This window comes from Mustela nivalis (assembly GCF_964662115.1).
Source record: "Mustela nivalis genome assembly, chromosome: 3".
Taxonomy (NCBI): domain Eukaryota; kingdom Metazoa; phylum Chordata; class Mammalia; order Carnivora; family Mustelidae; genus Mustela; species Mustela nivalis.
Window position 1 is genome coordinate 97,914,440 of NC_139022.1, and position 17,845 is coordinate 97,932,284.

General features: G+C 42.0%; 1 protein-coding gene across 2 annotated transcripts in view; it reads left to right on the plus strand.

Annotated features, from left to right (window-relative positions):
• The first annotated feature begins 3,545 nt into the window (after positions 1 to 3,545).
• Positions 3,546 to 17,845, plus strand: part of PPP2R2B (protein phosphatase 2 regulatory subunit Bbeta) — a 459,837-nt gene continuing 445,537 nt past the window's right edge. The window contains exons 1-2 of one of the 2 annotated variants that reach the window (XM_082726028.1): positions 3,546 to 3,780; positions 3,885 to 3,962. In XM_082726028.1, the coding sequence (XP_082582154.1) occupies positions 3,913 to 3,962 (50 nt within the window). In that variant the 5' untranslated portion in view covers positions 3,546 to 3,780; positions 3,885 to 3,912. The remainder of the gene's footprint in view (positions 3,781 to 3,884; positions 3,963 to 17,845) is intronic. The other variant, XM_082726030.1, reaches the window with a different exon arrangement.

Sequence of the window (17,845 nt, forward strand, 5' to 3'; positions counted from 1 at the left end):
GCACACTGCTGATGCCAAGTCCATGAAAACAACCCTTTACAGGGGCCTCCCCATCAATAAGGAGCTTTCTTTTCTGTGTGTCCCACCCTCTGTTCATTGTATTCACACAGCCAAGTTGGCACAGAAGAGGTAGCACAAAGGCCAGCCTCAACTCTGAAGGGCCCTGCTGGGGCAGGACAAGGAGAAGAGCCTGTGCTGGGCATAGAAGCCCTGGGATCTGGTTCCAAAGCTGCTGTCAGCTCCCTGCATGGCCATGCCCCCTCTGTGCCTCTGTGTCCTCTGCTTTCAAATGAGGCAATTGGACCAAATGATCTCCAAGGTCTGAGCAGATTCAGAAATCAGCTATTACACAATTCTAGGAAGAAGACAGGTGTCTGCATTCAGTGGGTCGACCTGCTGGCCTTTCAGTAGATGAGACTCAGGACCTTCCTGAGCCATAGCTGTGGGGACAGAGAAATGAGCGTCTTCCAAGATGTTTAGTTACTGTATTTGCATCAGCTTCCTCGTAGAGAATGTTGCTTATTGACACCGTTACCATAGCAACTGGAGTGTCATTTGGCACTGGCGTTTAGGGAAGCTGTCACGGTCCGTAATTTAAGAGAAACAAATTTTCCTTCCTCACTATGTCAGCTTAATTCTTTCGGTCATCCACTTTAGCAATCAAATACACTTCCCTGAAGAGCATTCATTAAATCTAGACAGAAATCTCACCAAACCATCACCATGGGTGGTAGCTTGGAGGTAAAAGGAAGTCTGGTATAAGAATTAGAATTGTCATCTTTGTGTCCTAAGTCTGAAGATAAAATAACTCTACCATGTTGGGAGTTCTTTCTTGTTTTGGGGCTTTGCTTCCTGATATGCCAAATGGTAAAGATGGGCAATGTATTCTCTAAGGTGTCTTTTGGCTCACATATTCTAGCCAGAGGTTTGCAAATTGGTGGCACAAAGACCATATTCAGCCTGCAGATGTGATGTGTTTGCTCTGTGTTGTATGAGCCGCATGATGTTCTAATTTTAATTGATTGACACCATTAAAAAATTTGGAGTTTTCACATAATAATCTTGATTTATGGCTTCTCTTGGAAAAACCAATTAGATAAAACTAGGCTGGAATCCTCCATGGCAGTTTTCAGCTGGATCTGAGTAGCTGCTGCTCCCTTTAGACAAGGCTTGTGTCCTCCATGTCTACCATTCCACCCTTCCAGAGCTGATCACTGATTCATGTCCACTCCTCTGAGTACCCTACTCTTGGCCAGCTTTTCACATGTACATCCTAACCCATTTGACATTTGAGTTTTCACCTGCTCTTTGGCATTTTTAGGACAGAGATGGCACAGTCCAAACCCTCTTGAGATCATTGATGGCATCATTTGGCCATGATCTTGGTGGGAGACAGAAACTGGGTCCAATCAAATACTGCCCTGGACAAGAAAACCGACAAAAGCTTTGGCTGCCTTGATTTCTCAAACTAATCAGTTGAGCTCTAATCAACGGAACTCACCAGCCCAGGCAGCCTATCTCAGGGTGATGGTCAGAGCTGTCACGGGCAGCAAATTGGTCACATGATTCCTCTGTGACTCATAGCAAGTTGGTAATTTTCTATAACTTGATTTTTCAAATGTGAAATAAGTTGGTTCGACGCATAGGCAAGTTTCCTTCTAAAGCTAAAATTCCCTGACGCAATGAGAATCCCTATACAGAGACTCATCTCAGTCTGCTTAAAGGGGGGTGTGTGTCTGCTTACTGTGCAGGCTTTGTGATGAGTATAGTGCCTGCACCCAGAGTTATAACTAGTGATACAGGAACTGTGCCAGGACAAACATCAGGAAGACCCTTAGAACTGAGGTCATCACAGCTTCACCTGCAGAACTGGCAGTTGAGAAAGGGCTAGTGAGAGCTCACAGGAAGAGTAAGAACTTACCAGAGCATACCTGATGCTGAAATCCAAGGCCAGCGGTAGACATGCAAGAAGTGATCAGCAATAGACTCTAACAAATGCTGCCAAATTCCTACCTTTCTCTCTCCTAGCTGATAATCTTATTGGGACATTTTAGTCCTGTGTAGCCTTCAAGGAGACATAGGGATTTCGATAACTGACATGGGATACTGGGTTCCAGCTCAGCCCTCCAATTGCGACTACATTTTAAGTTGCGCAGGGTCTCTGGGTCTCAGAACCCTGTTAAATGGGCAGGCTGAGCTCAGCACACGGGGAAACTGGGCTTCAGACAGCCTGGGTGGAAATCCCAGCTCTGCTGTGTCCTAGGTATGACCTTGGATGAGTTACCGACACTTCCTGGGTCTGTGTTTCTTTACCTGTAAAATGGGTAAGAAGGGGATCATCTATGCAAAGTGCTTAGCACCGTACTTGACTTGTAATAACTAACTGAAAATTGCTGAGCAAATATTCTTCTTTTTTACTGTTGAACAGTTTAGGATCTTTGTCAATAATAATATCATTTATTAAGTTGCTTGATTGGGTTAAGCACTTTTAAAAAAAGATGCATATATTTGACAGAGAGAGGGAGGGGGAGGGGGAGAGGGGGAGAGAGAGTCTCAAACATTTTATTTATTTGAGAGAGAGAGAATGAATGGGGAGGGCAGAGGAGAAGCAGAGTCCCACTGAGCAGGGAGCCTGATGAGGGGCTCGAAACCAGGACTCTGAGAACATGACCTGAGCTGAAGGGAGATACTTAACCAATGTAGCCACCAAGCGCCCCGCATGTGTGCTCTTAATAGCGACCCTATGCAGCCTCCTTCAAAGGTGAGGTTACCCCCAGTGAGAAAAGCACGTGGAGCCCAGCCCCCCTTTCACATGAAGGTTTCAGTTCAGGGAAATTCTGCCGCTGACACTGGGGATGGCTACTGAGTTCTAGTTCTGTGTGCATTTTGAAAAGGTCAGTTTGGCTTTGATACTTCTTTTTTTTTCCCTATTCATATAATCATTCTTAAATTGATAGCCTTTCCCCCAATTTGATGTTGAAATATTCCTCTTAACTTTAAAACCTAGTCGAACTGATGGGATCAACCAGGCTATCAAGAAGGCGAACTGGCACCACAGCAATTGAGAAGTCCTCTGAAAAGGACTTGATGTTCTGACTTGAATACATACATTAATAAATGTATTTGTAGATATATTAGCATATGCATTCAAATTGTATACATACATTTGTAGAAACCAGAAGCCAGAAGAGCCGGAGAATTTAACCCCTCCCTCAACAAAGGTTCAGTTCCCATTTGAGACAGAAATCCCCATGCAACAAAGTAGGTCACATTTGTCAGCACTGACTCCACAGTGCTGTCAGCCCCCCGCCCCCATCCCTAACCTGTTTTTGCTTTCCTCTCCTCTGCAGTCAGCTCGGACTTTGGCAAGCAGTCAAGAAGTAAACAAGAGAGATGCAAGTTCTGAGTGTCTGACCCCTTACTGGCCATTCAGCTGGGCAAGCTGGGAAACCAGTTAAAAAAAAAAAAAAAAGTTGTCTTTCTTTTCCTCTCTCCCCTAAGGAACTGCCTCTTTCTCCTCCCTACCACCACAGAAGGAAAACAATCGAAAGCATTAGTATTCCCATGAAAAGGGGCAGTCACACAGGGTGTGACTGCAGGCCTGCGCTAGGACGCTGCCAGGGGCAGAAGGGACCAACTCCGATTGCTCCATAGTCCCGGTGGTGGCGTGGTCAGATGGAGGGGACAGAGCCGTGATTCACAGCAGGACGTGCTGCTTCTCGCAGACCGGCCCTTCTCCCAGTGCTCCTTAGGGTCTCCTCTCCAACGGGATGATACCCGGTGGGCAAGCCTCCTTTTAGAAATGTGTCTCCCTCCCTGTTGACCTGTTAAGGACAACAGGGAACTCTAACCTAAGCTGATGTGTCTCCTTGTGTTGCTTTCAGGAATTGGGACGCTCACCCAGGACACACTATGGTGCTTCAGCCAAGTGAAAGGCACCATCGAGATTGGAGCCACAGAAGGTAGGAGAAGTTTCCTCCCCTCCTTTTCTTGCCTCCTTGGGGGTTTGTGCTGGTTTCAGATTTGAAAACATTCATCTGTGTGTCCATGAATGTAAGGTCCCACACATCCCGGAATAGCCTTCTGGGCTAGAAATAGATTTAATGATTTCTTTCTACCCTTTTATTCTTTTAAAGCTTATTTTGTTCCCACCAATGAACTGAAGTGAACTTTCAGCGAGACAGGTTTGGGCAGAGAGAAAGGCTATACTCAGGCAAGTCATGTTTCAAGACTGTCTGTCAGCTCTGGAGGACTGTGAGGCCAAGCATGGCCACATGGTCAGAGGTTAATCTCTTCCTTCCATTCTCTGTTGAAGATCACTTGCTTCTCGGTAGAGGAAGCCCACAGGGAGAGTGAAGAATTCAAGTCTAGTCTTAGGAGCTGTGTCTACACTGAGTCCCAGGATCAGCATATGACTGCCTTCCTAACTCTTAGGAGATTTTCCTATTGTAGGCTTTTTACTTGGGATAATGCATCCGTTTCCCTCGTCCTGAAGAACTTGTTTCTCCATCTTTTCGCTCTCTTCCCTCATAAGCCTGAGCTTGGAGACTTCCAGAACTCTCCCAAAGGATATCTGCATTTGAAAATAGCTGAATAATAGGCAACTGGAAGGAGCTAGAATGGCCCCACTGGGTGTCCTTGGAGGGCTTGCTGTTCTAGTGGAACACAATGGGGGCGTCTGAAACAGACTGTAGGTACGGTTAACCGATGTACTGTAAGATGGGTCTAAAGCTAAGAGAAGTGAATGAGGCAGTGAAGAGTTGACAGGGTTGAACTTCAATATGGAAACTAATATGCCTATATGCATGTGGAATTTTGGCTCCTTCTGTAGCATTTTAATTCTGAGTAAAAATTATTTTGAGTAATTTGGAGGAGGTGTTTTATCTGTAATTTTGCTATACTTTATTTTTAGAAACCCACTGTAATGCGGAATACCTCCAAACCAAATGATTTCTGTTAAAAGGGTAAGAGAAGGCATAATAAAAGAAGTTAATAACTAAATCTGTAAAGTTACACTACTCTATGACATCTTCTATTTCTTAGGTGCACTATAGACTGGAGCTTTACAAACACTTCTCATAAAGCCCCTGGGAAGCAGATAAAACAGGCTTTGTTAGGCCCATTTTATGCTCATAGGATCCAAAATATTTCTGAGCACTTCTATGTGGCAGCCTTGTCCTAGGCCTTGTAGATGAAAAAGGCAAGGAGAAAAAAATTACTTATGCCCTCACTTCAGGAATTTCAAGAAATCTGCAGCTCAAGTTAACCAATGGCTTTAAATCTTGACCACAATTCAAAATATTTTCTGTTTTTTTTTTTTAAAGATTTATTTATTTATTTGACAGAGAGAGAGAGAGAGAGAGAGATCACAAGTAGGCAGAGAGGCAGGCAGAGACAGAGGAGGAAGCAGGCTCCCCACTGAGCAGAGAGCCCGATGTGGGGCTCGATCCCAGGATCTCTGGATCATGACCTGAGCTAAAGACAGAGGCTTTAACCCACTGAGCCACGCAGGCACCCCATCTTTTCTGCTTTTTAAACAATAGAGACTTCCAGGTCCCCCAAGAGCTACTGAGTTAGAAGTTCAAGGACCATGTGTTTTAATGAGCTTGCCCAGATGATTCTGATGCAGTAGGCTGACTTTGGGGACCACCAGCCTGGCTGACTTGTTCTGGATTATCCATCTCTCAGCCTCTGGACCTAAATCTTGTGTTTGTGACTGGCCCCCCACCAATTACAATGATCTGTGTGGCTACTCAGGCTCTAGCTCTTGAGTACTCACTGTGTGGTGAGGATCCTGCTAAGTGCTTGGGAGAATTAATAAGGTAATGTAGGTACAGCATTTACTACAGTGCCTGACAGTCTGAAAGTACTCTGTATTTATAAACTGTGATAAGTATCATTATAATTAGACCTTCATTCTAATCCAGTCCTCATGGAAACCTTATGAGAGGTAGGTAATTTTTATTCCCACTTTACCTATGAGGATACTGAAGCTACAGAGACACACACAAGACCAAGTTCTTTGCCAAAGGCTCTAGAGCTAATAAATGGCTGAGTTAGGTTTCAACCCAGTCTGGTGATGGGAAAACCTCAGCTCTTTAAACATTGTTCTGAAGACTGGTTCTTACTTAGTGGTTTGGAGGAAGGCCCGCCCAGGAATCTGCATTTTCCATGCAAGCTCTTAGATGATCATCCTGGATGTAGGTGAACCGAGGATGGGCTCACATGGTTGCCATGGTTGTCCATAATGAGTAAGTAGCATACTTAAGCTAACTGTTCATTGAGTCAGAATGATACTCACTGCCAACTTTTGTCAGGAAAAACCACTTCAAATGGTGAAGAAAGCAATAAATATTTTTTAAGAGGAGAATCAGATTGGATACTAACACACATATATGATATATATATTATATATATATACCATGTCTTCATATATATATATATATATATATATATATATATATATATATATATATATATATCATGTCTTCTTTATCCATTCAGCTGTTGATGGACATCTGGGCTCTTTCCATAGTCTGGCTATTGTAGGCATTGTTGCTATAAACACTGGGGTGCAGGTGCCCCTTCAGGTCACTACATTTGTATCTTTGGGGTAAATCTTTGGGGTAGTGCAATTGTGGGTCATAGGGTAGCTCTATTTTCAGTTTTATGAGGAACCTCGATACTGTTCTCCAGAGTGGCTGCACCAGCTTGCATTTCCACCAACAGTGTAAGAGGATTTCCCTTTCTCCGCATCCTCGCCAGCATCTGTCTTTTCTCCTCCTCCTCCCCTGCTTTTCTTCTCCCGCTCCTCTCCCTCCCCATTCCCCACCCTCCTCCTCCTCCTTCTTCTTTAGTTTTTATTTACTTATTTGGCAGGAAGAGAGAGAGAGAGTATGAGCAGGGGGAGGGGCAGGGGAGAGGGAGAAGCAGGCTCCCTGTGGAGCAGGGACCAGATGTGGGACTGGATCCTAGAACCCTGGGATTTGTGACCTGAGCTGAAGGCAAGACACTTAACTGACTGGACCACCCTGCGCCTTGTCATTTCTTGACTCGTTAATTTAAGCCATTCTGACTGGTGTGAAGAGATATCTCATTGTGGTTTTGATTTGTATTTTCCTGATGCAGAGTGACTGAGTATTTTTTCATATGTTGGCCATTTATTTGTCTTCTTTGGAGAAATGTCTGTTCATGTTTTCTGCCCATTTCTTGATTGGATTATTTGTTCTTTCGGTGCTGAGTTTGGTAAATTCTTCTAGCTGGTACCTTGGCAAAGTCACTTAATGTCTCTGTGCTTAAGTCTCTTTGATGCAAAATAGAGTTAATACAGACAGCCATTAGAATGGCAGTGAGTGCTAGCTGAATAAAGTTATGTGTAGATATATCATATAGGTAGATAGATATACACACACAGAGACACACACAACACATATATACCTGTCATGTGTATTTTTATATATAATTCTATATGTATATAGTATAAATATACATATAATACATATAGTATCTAGATTGCTATAAGATGCTCAGATTGCATAACCTGCTAATACTGTATTATAAAAGTAGGGCAGAGGCTAGGTGAAGTGATAGAAATAAAGATAAATACTTTAATGCAATATTTTTGAAAACTGAACTAATACAAAAAATTCATGATAAATAAAGTATCAAAATATTACATAAAGACAGAAACAGCATTACTGATTTATTTTTCCTTTACTTCAGGTTCTAATATGGCTCAGCATGGCACTGTTATTGCTAATTTAATTAAATATGTATCTTAGGTAACTGCTAATAGGCTAGTATTTTTCATATTCCAAATTATTCGGTAGGATAGTGGATAAATAATACTATGAGCCAAACACTAAACATTGAGTGAGTTTTTATTATATCCATAGCACAGCCCTAGAAAATGAAAGGGTAATAAAGATAAATAAAATATAGTTCAAATTCTCAAGGAATGCACCATTTATGGGGGGAGAGGAATTGGTACCTAAGGATTAGGCATCATATCAGTAAAAGTAATACAAAGCAAAGTGAGCTAAAAGTGCCTTGACTCAAGACTAAAGTGCTTTGACTATAAAAGAAGTAGAAATCTCATATTTTTGGGGTACAAAGATAGACTTAATAGGAAGAAGTCATTCAAGATAGAACCTAAACAATTTTTTAAAATACGACATTGATTCTTTCCCTTTTATATTACTAGAATGTATGTTCTCAGTCTAGAGAATTTGAAATAAAACTAAAAAACAATATGAAATTTCATTAATATTCTCACAATCCACAGATCAATACTGCTAAAGTTTGTGGCATATTTTTTCTAGTTTCTGGGTTATGTACATTTGTCAATTAATTCAGTCAACAAACAAGTGCCATGTGCCAGAAACTGCAAAGGGACTGGGTAATTCAATTTATAATGAACAAAATATGTATATATACACACACATACATACATACATATATATAACCAAGGTCTTAATGGAAATACTATTTTATTAATAGATATTTTATTATAATATTATTAATAGATATTTTAACTTAACGATATATAGTGACCATATTTCATATTATGAACAGTAGATATGCCCTAATTTATGTTCCTCAATTGTCATTCAGTGTTTATAATAACACTGCTATGAACATGCTTAATAGCTACCCTACATTTGTGCAGGCAAACTTACATAGTAGCCTGATGAAGAGTCTATGTTTTACAATAAAATACCTGGTTAAATTTTGGCCTTGCTTCTTCTTGTCAAAGACCAAGTTATCTCAGATTTTTCATTATTCCATTCCTAATATGGAAAATTGAGATTAAAAACATCTAGTTGAGGAATAGTTACTAGAATATAATTAGATATTTTAAACAACACAGCACATAGAAAATGTTCAGTAATTATGATTAGTTACTATGATTATATCATTGGGATATACCTCCATTTCCTATATGCTGTGTTGTTTAAAATATCTAATTATTTATATGATGTACAGGTAAGAAGAAAAATACTTTATAATGAAAGACTTAACCAGTAAGAAATGTATAAAACCAAAAGATCACCTGAGGTTTTGATGAACACTAGGAAGGATGTAAACAGGTGGCTTGAGAGAGTTGTGGAGGAAATCACTCAGTACAGGGAGCCAGGAAAAGTCTCTTTGAGAAGGTCGCACCTGAGCCAAACTCTGAAGGAATGGAATGGGCCAGTGTTCAAAGAACCATGCCTTGGTCACTGTAGGAATTAATAAAACAAGTACTCATGTAGGCCCAGCAGCATCGAAAAAACGATGTTTTCGAAACACAAAGGAGTGCCCACTCAGTGTGACAGGAGCTGGGTAAGAGAAAGCTGTGGTCATGGGCAACCTACCAAGGAGGTAGGACAGGGCTTGATCACAGGACCTTTTACCTCACAGAGTCTGGATTTTATTTTGAGAATAATGCGATTCTTTGTCCTTGAAGGAGTTTAAGGACTAAATTGATACTATTTTAATAAATTCTTAGAATTCCATTGAGAGACAGCATGACTTTATTAGAGAAGAGAAGGTAAAGACAATGAGAAGAGAAGAGATTCCAGACGTATTTTGGAGATCATGGACTGGATTTTTGGGGAGGGATATCATAAGGAACTAAGATGGCTCCCAGGTTTTGGCCTCGAGTGACTGGATGGTGTCTGGGCACCCGTTGCAGAGCCTGGGAAACCTGGAAAGAAAACATGTTTGGGCTGTGGAGAAAGAAAGACATTTTCTTCCCAACTCTGAGGTTCAATAGCTCAGTCTGTGAGACAGACTGGCAATAGGCAGATTAATAGGAGAAAGCATACACAAAATTGTTGTCAATGTTATGTACATGGAGACATCACAGGAAAAACACGAATATGCAGAAAGACACTGAGATATGAGCTTTCATACATCATCTGAACAGCAGAAGGAAGGAGAGAGGTACTCCTCTTAGAGGAAAGAAAATGACTTTTAGGAAATAGGAATGGGCCTTTTAAACAATAGATGGCAGGTGTGATAGCTTGTGGCCTAGTTTGTCCAGGGGTGGTGTCTGCTCTAGTCTTTCCCAGAATAAGAGTCCATCTTCCCTGGTTGATGAAACTTCCAGAGAGAGGATTTGTGACAGCTGAGTTCCTTTTGGAGACTCTGTCTGTAGACAGATAAGGGGAATTCTGTCAAAGCGCTCCCTACATATACTATTTTTTAAACCCTTTAGTTCAAAATAGTCAATATACCAAAGCAGCATATTTTGGACCAGCATGTCCTGACCTCCCCGAGGGAGAAAAATTATGAGCTTCATTTTGCACATATTCAGCATGAAATGTTTGTAAGACACTCGGGGGGTAGATGCCAAGAAGAAAGTTGTATCCATGAGTGTGGCTCTTCAGAGAGAGAATGGGAGTTGGAGGCAAGACTGAAATGAGGGAGGCATCAGCAGATCTGTGGTCTTTGGACCCACTGTCCTGAATGGCCTCACATACATCATGCATCCCACAATCGTCAGTGGTCTAAAGCTTCCCCTGTTTTGCTAGGGTTAGGGTGACTTCTAAGCCCGTTCACTTAGTGAAGTCCTTGTCAGACACTCACACATTGAGGGGTTCAGCATGTGTCGTTCTTGTATCCGATTTGTACAGCATGTACATTACATGTCGATTTCATCATGAAGCATTCTCCCCGGTGTTGTCACAGGGGCACTTTCAGGGGTGGAAACTGCTTACTCTGGACTTGAGATGGTGTCTTCAGATTTGGCACATGATTCTGTGGGGAAGAGATCAGAATTATCTGATGGGATTTCTGTGGCCGCCTTTCTCCTGATGCTATGATTCTAGGGTATTTTGTTTGTTCCTCAGCCTACAGTTCTGCAGTATCTGTCCATATGGGTCATTCCCCCTTACTGTTGGGCGATGATAACCATGATACCCATTCTGATGTGCTCCACAGGCATAACCTTCTCTCCTTCCCCTCCCTCCAAAAAGATGGGGCTCACATAGGGAAATGGATGAGGCATTCTATCGATTCCATTTTCTAATGAGAGAAAAATACCAATCTGGCTGCTCCCATGAGGCGTGTGCCATAGACCCTCAACAAAAAGCTGATGCTAGTGGGTGGCTTCCTTGCAAAGGGGAAGTCCTCCACCAAACACGTTTGCCGGGAGCGTCTGCTCTTTGCCCTGAGAAATGCAGGGATCTGGGGAGTCTTTCAGTTTCCCTTCAGGGATTGTGACTTTCTGCTGTTGTAAGTAAATAAATAACTAACTCTGATTGGGATGTCTCAAAGCAGTGTAAAGACTGTGACCTTCTCATTTTATAGAGAGAAGTCAGTGACTGACAAATAACCTTTCTTAGCTGTCTGTGCAACCTATAAGGCATAGAGTGATTAGAATGTTATGCCACAGATCTGAGCCTAAGAGGTAGAAAATGGAGCCTTGCTTGCTTGCTTCTCCTGCTCCTGGAGACAGGGTGTAGTGAAGGCTGTGGTAAGAACTCTAGTTTCAGGAGGAAGGGTTGTTGGTTTGGACCGAAGCTTTCTGGATCAACCAGGCCAGGCCACCAACATAAGACTATTCATCAGGCACTAATCTGAAACTGGGTTCAGCTACCCAGCTAGTGACCTTAGGTGACTGAATGATTTTCAAACCTCATTGTGCATGCAGATAATCTGGGAGGGTGCTAAAAAGCATATTTCTAGGTCCTACCCCTAGAGATTCTGATTCCCAGCAGCTGGGATGGAATAAAAAAAAAAAAAACTCACAGGCATCCCCAATAATTCTAACATGGGTTGATCCTAGACATCCACTGAGAAATTCTAGTCCTTCTTTTCTTATATCAGAAGGGAGAGAGAGAGAGACATCTGAGCATGTTTGGAGTGCTCTTAAAGGAAACCAGAATGCCAGCAAATACAAGGTTACTGCATACCCTAGGTCTGCCCCAGGCACTGAAGGGAGTAAAAACCTTCACTGAAGGGAGTAAAAATCTATGTGTCAGAAGGAAGCTTGGATCTCCTCTATGCATCTATAGCCCACAAAGGGATTTCCTAAGTAACTTTATTTTGGGCAGGGCTCCAATCCATTGAAGCAAAACTGGTCTGATTATGAACAAGTTACCACAAGATGAAAGCACTTTTCTCAGCTGTGATGGAAGCCATCTTGGTGCAGAGAGCTGCAGTCTTGTGGTTCTCTGAAGGCAGCCTGGGTTGCCTAGTGGGCTCCCAGGAAGCTTGTGAGGCTCTGTAGGGGAGGGGAGGCACTCTGCTCAGGACAAAAGTCAAATATCCGGGCGCTTGGGTGGCTCAGTGGGTTAAGCCGCTGCCTTCGGCTCAGGTCATGATCTCAGGTTCCTGGGATTGAGGCCCGCATTGGGCTCTCTGCTCAGCAGGGAGCCTGCTTCCCTCTCTCTCTCTGCCTGCCTCTCCATCTACTTGTGATTTCTCCCTGTCAAATAAATAAATAAAATCTTTAAAAAAAAAAAAAAAGTCAAACATCCTGTTCTCTTTGTAAGCATTAGGTAATGAAACATGCTCCAGGCCAAAAATGTGAAAAGGTTTTATGGCTGTTTATTTCACCCATGCCCGAATGCCAACCACATGAAATGTATTTAAAAAACAAATATTTATAGAGTACCTACTATGTGTACCTACTATGTGTGGCTGAGTGAACAAGACACTGTTACACTGTTGTTCTCCCCCCCCCCCTTTAAGCAGTTTATACTCTCCTGGAGAGATCTCAACAAGTAGTTGTCAGTGACAATCCAGTGTGAGTACGGAAAGTGCTAGAAAAAGAGTGAGGTCACACAACCCAACCCACAGTGGGGTAGAGGGAAGAGAAGGAAAGCTCACTGGAGTAGCTGGCAGCCAATCTGAGACCTAAAGAAGGAATAGGAATTAGTCAGGCTCTTTTAGGCATATAGACCCTAGTTTAGGTAGGGCTCATCTAGTCCTTTGGACTAATTACTCATCTTTTCTGGGCTATGTTGGGATGATGTTGAGAGGCTTTGTTAATAAGATCTTTGAAAATACTATACAAGGCCTGGCCATGGTAAAGTAATAAAAAAGATAATTCTATTTAATCAGACTTCACTAAGCCAGATTTTATAATAATAACTTTCAGTATATTATCCCATTTCAACAATGTCACAACAATGCCCAGGCAACTTACCCTCATTTTACAGTGGAGATAATTGAGGCTCCGAAATTTTAACCACTTTCCCCGGTAATACACCTGTCTGACCTCAGTTGGTGTTTGAACGCTCCTGGGAAAGTAGCCTGGTACCGCGTAGGGACTCAGTGAATACTTATTGAATGAATATAGCCTTTGGTAAGTAATAAATGTCACCAAAATGAAAAAAATCAGTATTATTATTAACACAACAATAATGAATGCTTTCCAGAGAATAAAAGAGCTCATTCAAAACAATACTGAACAAATATACACAGCACTTTCCTGCTTTTAACACATATGGGTCATTTCTTTCTTATAACCCCCAGGGGAGATAACTAGAATAGGTCTTAAAAATCCCACATTACAGAGATAAAAGAGATAGTATAGATATTACAGATAGTGGATAGGATATTCCTCAGAGAGATGAGGAGATTAAGGCAGATAGAGATAAATTTTAAATTGCCCAAGGTCTCATGGAGACCAGAAAGCGAACTTTTGAATCATAGGCGATTTTTCTACTTCTCATCTTTCACTACACAATATGGATTGATGGCTTTGGGTGAGGGGTACTCTGTTCTAGAAGGACTGACTCTGAATTTAAAACATGGTTGACTGTCTTCAAAATGCTGGGCACTGGTTACAAGGCACTGCAATGGAAATCCATCACTCAAGATTATTTTGGCGGCAACAGAAAATTCATTTCAAAATACCCAGAAGGGTAAAAGAATTATTTTCCCTTCCTTACTTCCGCAAATACTCACGAATAGATATTTGCCTACTGTGTCCTAGGTATTCGAGGCCCTGGAAATTCAATAGCATAGGAGGTAGACAATAGATTAATAAGTAGAATATAAAATATAAGGATGTAAGTGCAGTAGAGGAAAATAAATCAGTAGGGGTGGAGGGGTGTGGGTTTTCTCTTTTTTTTTTTATTTTTTTTTTAAAGTTTTTATTTATTTATTTGACAGAGAGAGAAATCACAAGTAGGCGGAGAGTCAGGCAGAGAGAGAGAGAGAAGCAGGCTCCCCGCTGAGCAAAGAGCCCGATGCGGGGCTCGATCCCAGGACACTGAGATCATGACCTGAGCCGAAGGCAGTGGCTTAATCCACTGAGCCACCCAGGCGCCCCAGGTTTTCTCTTTTAAATAGGAGGATCAAGCCTTGGTGCAAAAAATAACATTTGACCAATGATGTGAAAAATGCAGATCAAGTCCTGGATATCGGGGGTGGAGAGTTTCAGGTAGAGGTAACAGCCAGTGCATATGCCCTGAGGCAAGAGCTTCTCTGGTAAGTTCAAGGACTAGATATGAAGCTAGCAGTGGCTGAAGTTGAGTGAGCAAAGGAGGAAGCTGTGAGAGATGGGAGCAGAGGGGATGGCAGGTGAACCCAAGCAGGGGCCTTCCAGACCACTGGAAGGGCCTGCTCTTCTGCCTAAATGGGACAGAATCCCTGGTTATACCACGTTCTTTCTAACAGCAGGTCAGTATCAAATGGTTAAGGGCCAAGGTCAAAAGCAAAGAGCCTTTCAGTTCAGTGGTTATGGTGGTAATCCAATTTTTCATGTATGACCTGAGGCAGGGAACCCCTAAGCTCATTAGTTCCCTGGCTAAAGTATAGCATGGGGCATGCATGCCATCTTCCTGCCTGGCTGCCCTTGGAACATCAGCTTTGTCCCAAAACAACTGCTGCCATTGTGGGTGTCACACTCAGATAGCCACAGCAATATCTAATGAAAGGTTGTTTGGCTTCAACAAAACAAAACAGGAAAGACTTTCCCCCCAGATGTCCCTAGAAAATTTCTCTAGATACCCCTTGGCCTCAATGGGAGTCACATGCCTTCTAAACCAACACTGCCACAGAGAATGAGATCAGCTAAGTGGCCTCACAGATCAGGCTTGCATCTGAGCATAGTCTAGGACTGCCATCTCTGAGTGGAGGACACCACAATAGAATCTGGGTGCATCAGGGAAGGGGGTGCAGTTCCTGGTGGTCCCAACATGGCAGCCTCCATGGAAGAAGCAAGAGGTGGTTTTGCCACTTCTCTTGCTATCACTGGGCAGAGTGGAGGTTCATTGGCTTTTCTTTGTAAAACATCTGGTTCAGGCAAACCCAAATGCCACCCTTCCCTAGATTGCCTTCACGCTGGGGCCTGGGTGTGTGAAAAGATGACTTGCCTTTTGTTTTCTTTTTATATTACTAATAAGCTGGCTCAGCTTCATTCTACTTAGTGCCCACATTATTGGTTAATGGAATTTAAAAACTGAGACTAAATAATTAAGCACATGGACACTGTTAGATGGTTCTTGGTCTTGTGCTCAAGGTTTCCAATAAGTGTCAAGCCTTTTTCTTTAGAATAGTTATTTTAATTTATTATGTAGTGCTTTTTTTTTTTTTTCAGAAGAGTATACCTACCTTTATAATACTATGGTTAGCGGTAAGAAAATTGAAAAATGAATTTCAGGGGTACCTGGGTTGCTCAGTCAGTTGAGCGGCTGACTCTTGGTTTCGACTCAGGTTATGATCTCAGGATTGTGAGATCGAGCCTTGTGTCAGGCTCCCAGCTCAGTGGAGAGTCTACTTGAGATTCTTTCTCTCCCTCTCTCTCTGCCCCTCCTCCTGCTCTCTAAAATAAATAAATAAGTAAATGAATCTTGAGAAAATTGGATTTCATTCAACCATTTATCCAGTAAATATGTATTGGGCACCAGGTGTTGGAAACACAGCAGAACTCAAATTCGCCAACATCTCCAGTGTTATGAAGTTCACATTCTAGTGGTGAGATGGACTAGTAAACAAACTGACAAAGACATAAGATAATCTCAGATGATGACAGGTGTTATAAAGGATATAAAATGTGGTAACATGATAGTGGCCATGTGAGGAGGTAGGGTTGCTCCACTAAACAGTCATTCTGTGGAGGCTCTTCTAAGAGGCAGCGTTTGAGTTAAGACCCAAATAATGAGTAGAAGCCAGGTTCAAAAGACTTGTTGGGATAGCATTTAAACACAGGGAAATTAAAAATGGAGCTACCCTATGACCCAGCAGTTGCATTACTGGGTATTTACCCCAAAGATACAGGTGCAGTGGAAAGAAGGGGTACATGCAACCCAGTGTTCAGAGAAGCAATGTGCACAATAGCCAAACCCTGGAAAGAGCGGAGATGCCCTTAAACAGACAGATGGATAAAGAAAATGTGGTCCATATATACCACGGAATATTACTCAGCCTTCAGAAATGATGACTACCCTACTTTTGCATCAACATGGATGGAACTGGAAGGGATTACACTAAATGAAATAAGTTATGCAGAAAAAGTTGATTATCACATGGTTTCACTTATTTGTGGAACATAAGGAATAGCATGGAGGAAATTAGGAGAAGGAAAGAAAAAATGAAAGGGAATCAGAGGTGGGGAGATGAACCATGAGAGACTATGGACTCTGGGAAACAAACTGAGGATTTTAGAGGAGAGGGGACTGGGGAGATGGGTGAGCCTGGTGGTGGGTATTAAGGAGGGCATGTATTGCATGGAGCACCAAGTGTTATATGCAAGCAATGAATCATGGAGCACTACATCAAAAACTAATGATGTTTGATATGGTGACTAACATAACATAACTTTAAAAAATAAACCCAGGGAACAGTGGGTGCAAAGGCCCTGAGGCACAAGATATCTTGGTCTGACCAGAAGGTAGCCCAGGATGACTGGGAGAAGGGTGAGGTTGCAGAGGGAAGCAGAGGCAGGTTCCAGTGAGGCCTTGCAAGCCTTGGTAAATTATAGGAGTTTTATTCTGGTAAACCACTAGAGGATCTTAAGGATGGGCATACACTGATGTTTGAAGCAGTACTAGTAAAATGGAGGACTGGTCATTTGACTGTCCACATAAGCCGAGAACATTTCACCTCAATGGAGAACTTCAGTAACACGACCTTCTGTAAAGTGATACTATGAAAATTCAACCTCAATTTTAAATTCAAACTTTTTTTTTTAATTGTTTGGTTAGTGCTTCCCACCTAGCGCTTCCAATCTTCAGACCTTACTTCTCAGAGTAGAAAACTGCCCATGGTCTGTGGCTCACTGTGGTGCATACATCTTTGCTCAGAACCATCCCAGGAACTTATAAAATGTTGGTTCTAGTGCCCAGAGATTAATTTTCAAGGCATTGTTGAGATACCTTAAATTTGGGAACTCATAGAATTGGTGGTGCCCTCTCACTCTGTAGCTTAGGGAACATGGGGTCTTTTTAAAAAAAATGTTACTCTTTACTAGGCGTGGCATTTCCATAATTGTAACAGGCATTTTTTAAAGAGTCATTACTATTGTTTCAGGAATGCTTCTCCTGATCACAGTGTAAGTCAACCTTTCTCCAAATTCTGGCACAAGTAATTTCTCAGTGTGTGCTTCTTCCTCTAAACCATCCATCACACCTACTAGGCAGATTCCACACTGACAGGTCTGTACAAACAATATCCAAGCAGTAATGACTTCCAAATATTGATAGTAAGTGCTTATTTCCCAAGGAAAACTGGTGTCAATTTTCTACAACTTCCCATTCATACATGTCTCACCATTTTACATTCATGTAAAGTCCAGCTTCACATCAGACATACCTGAGAGCAAATGGATTTTAATACATCACTTACAGCTTGCTGAAGATAAGCTGTCTCTTAAAAGTATTGTTCCTTAATCGCAACTTAATTCATG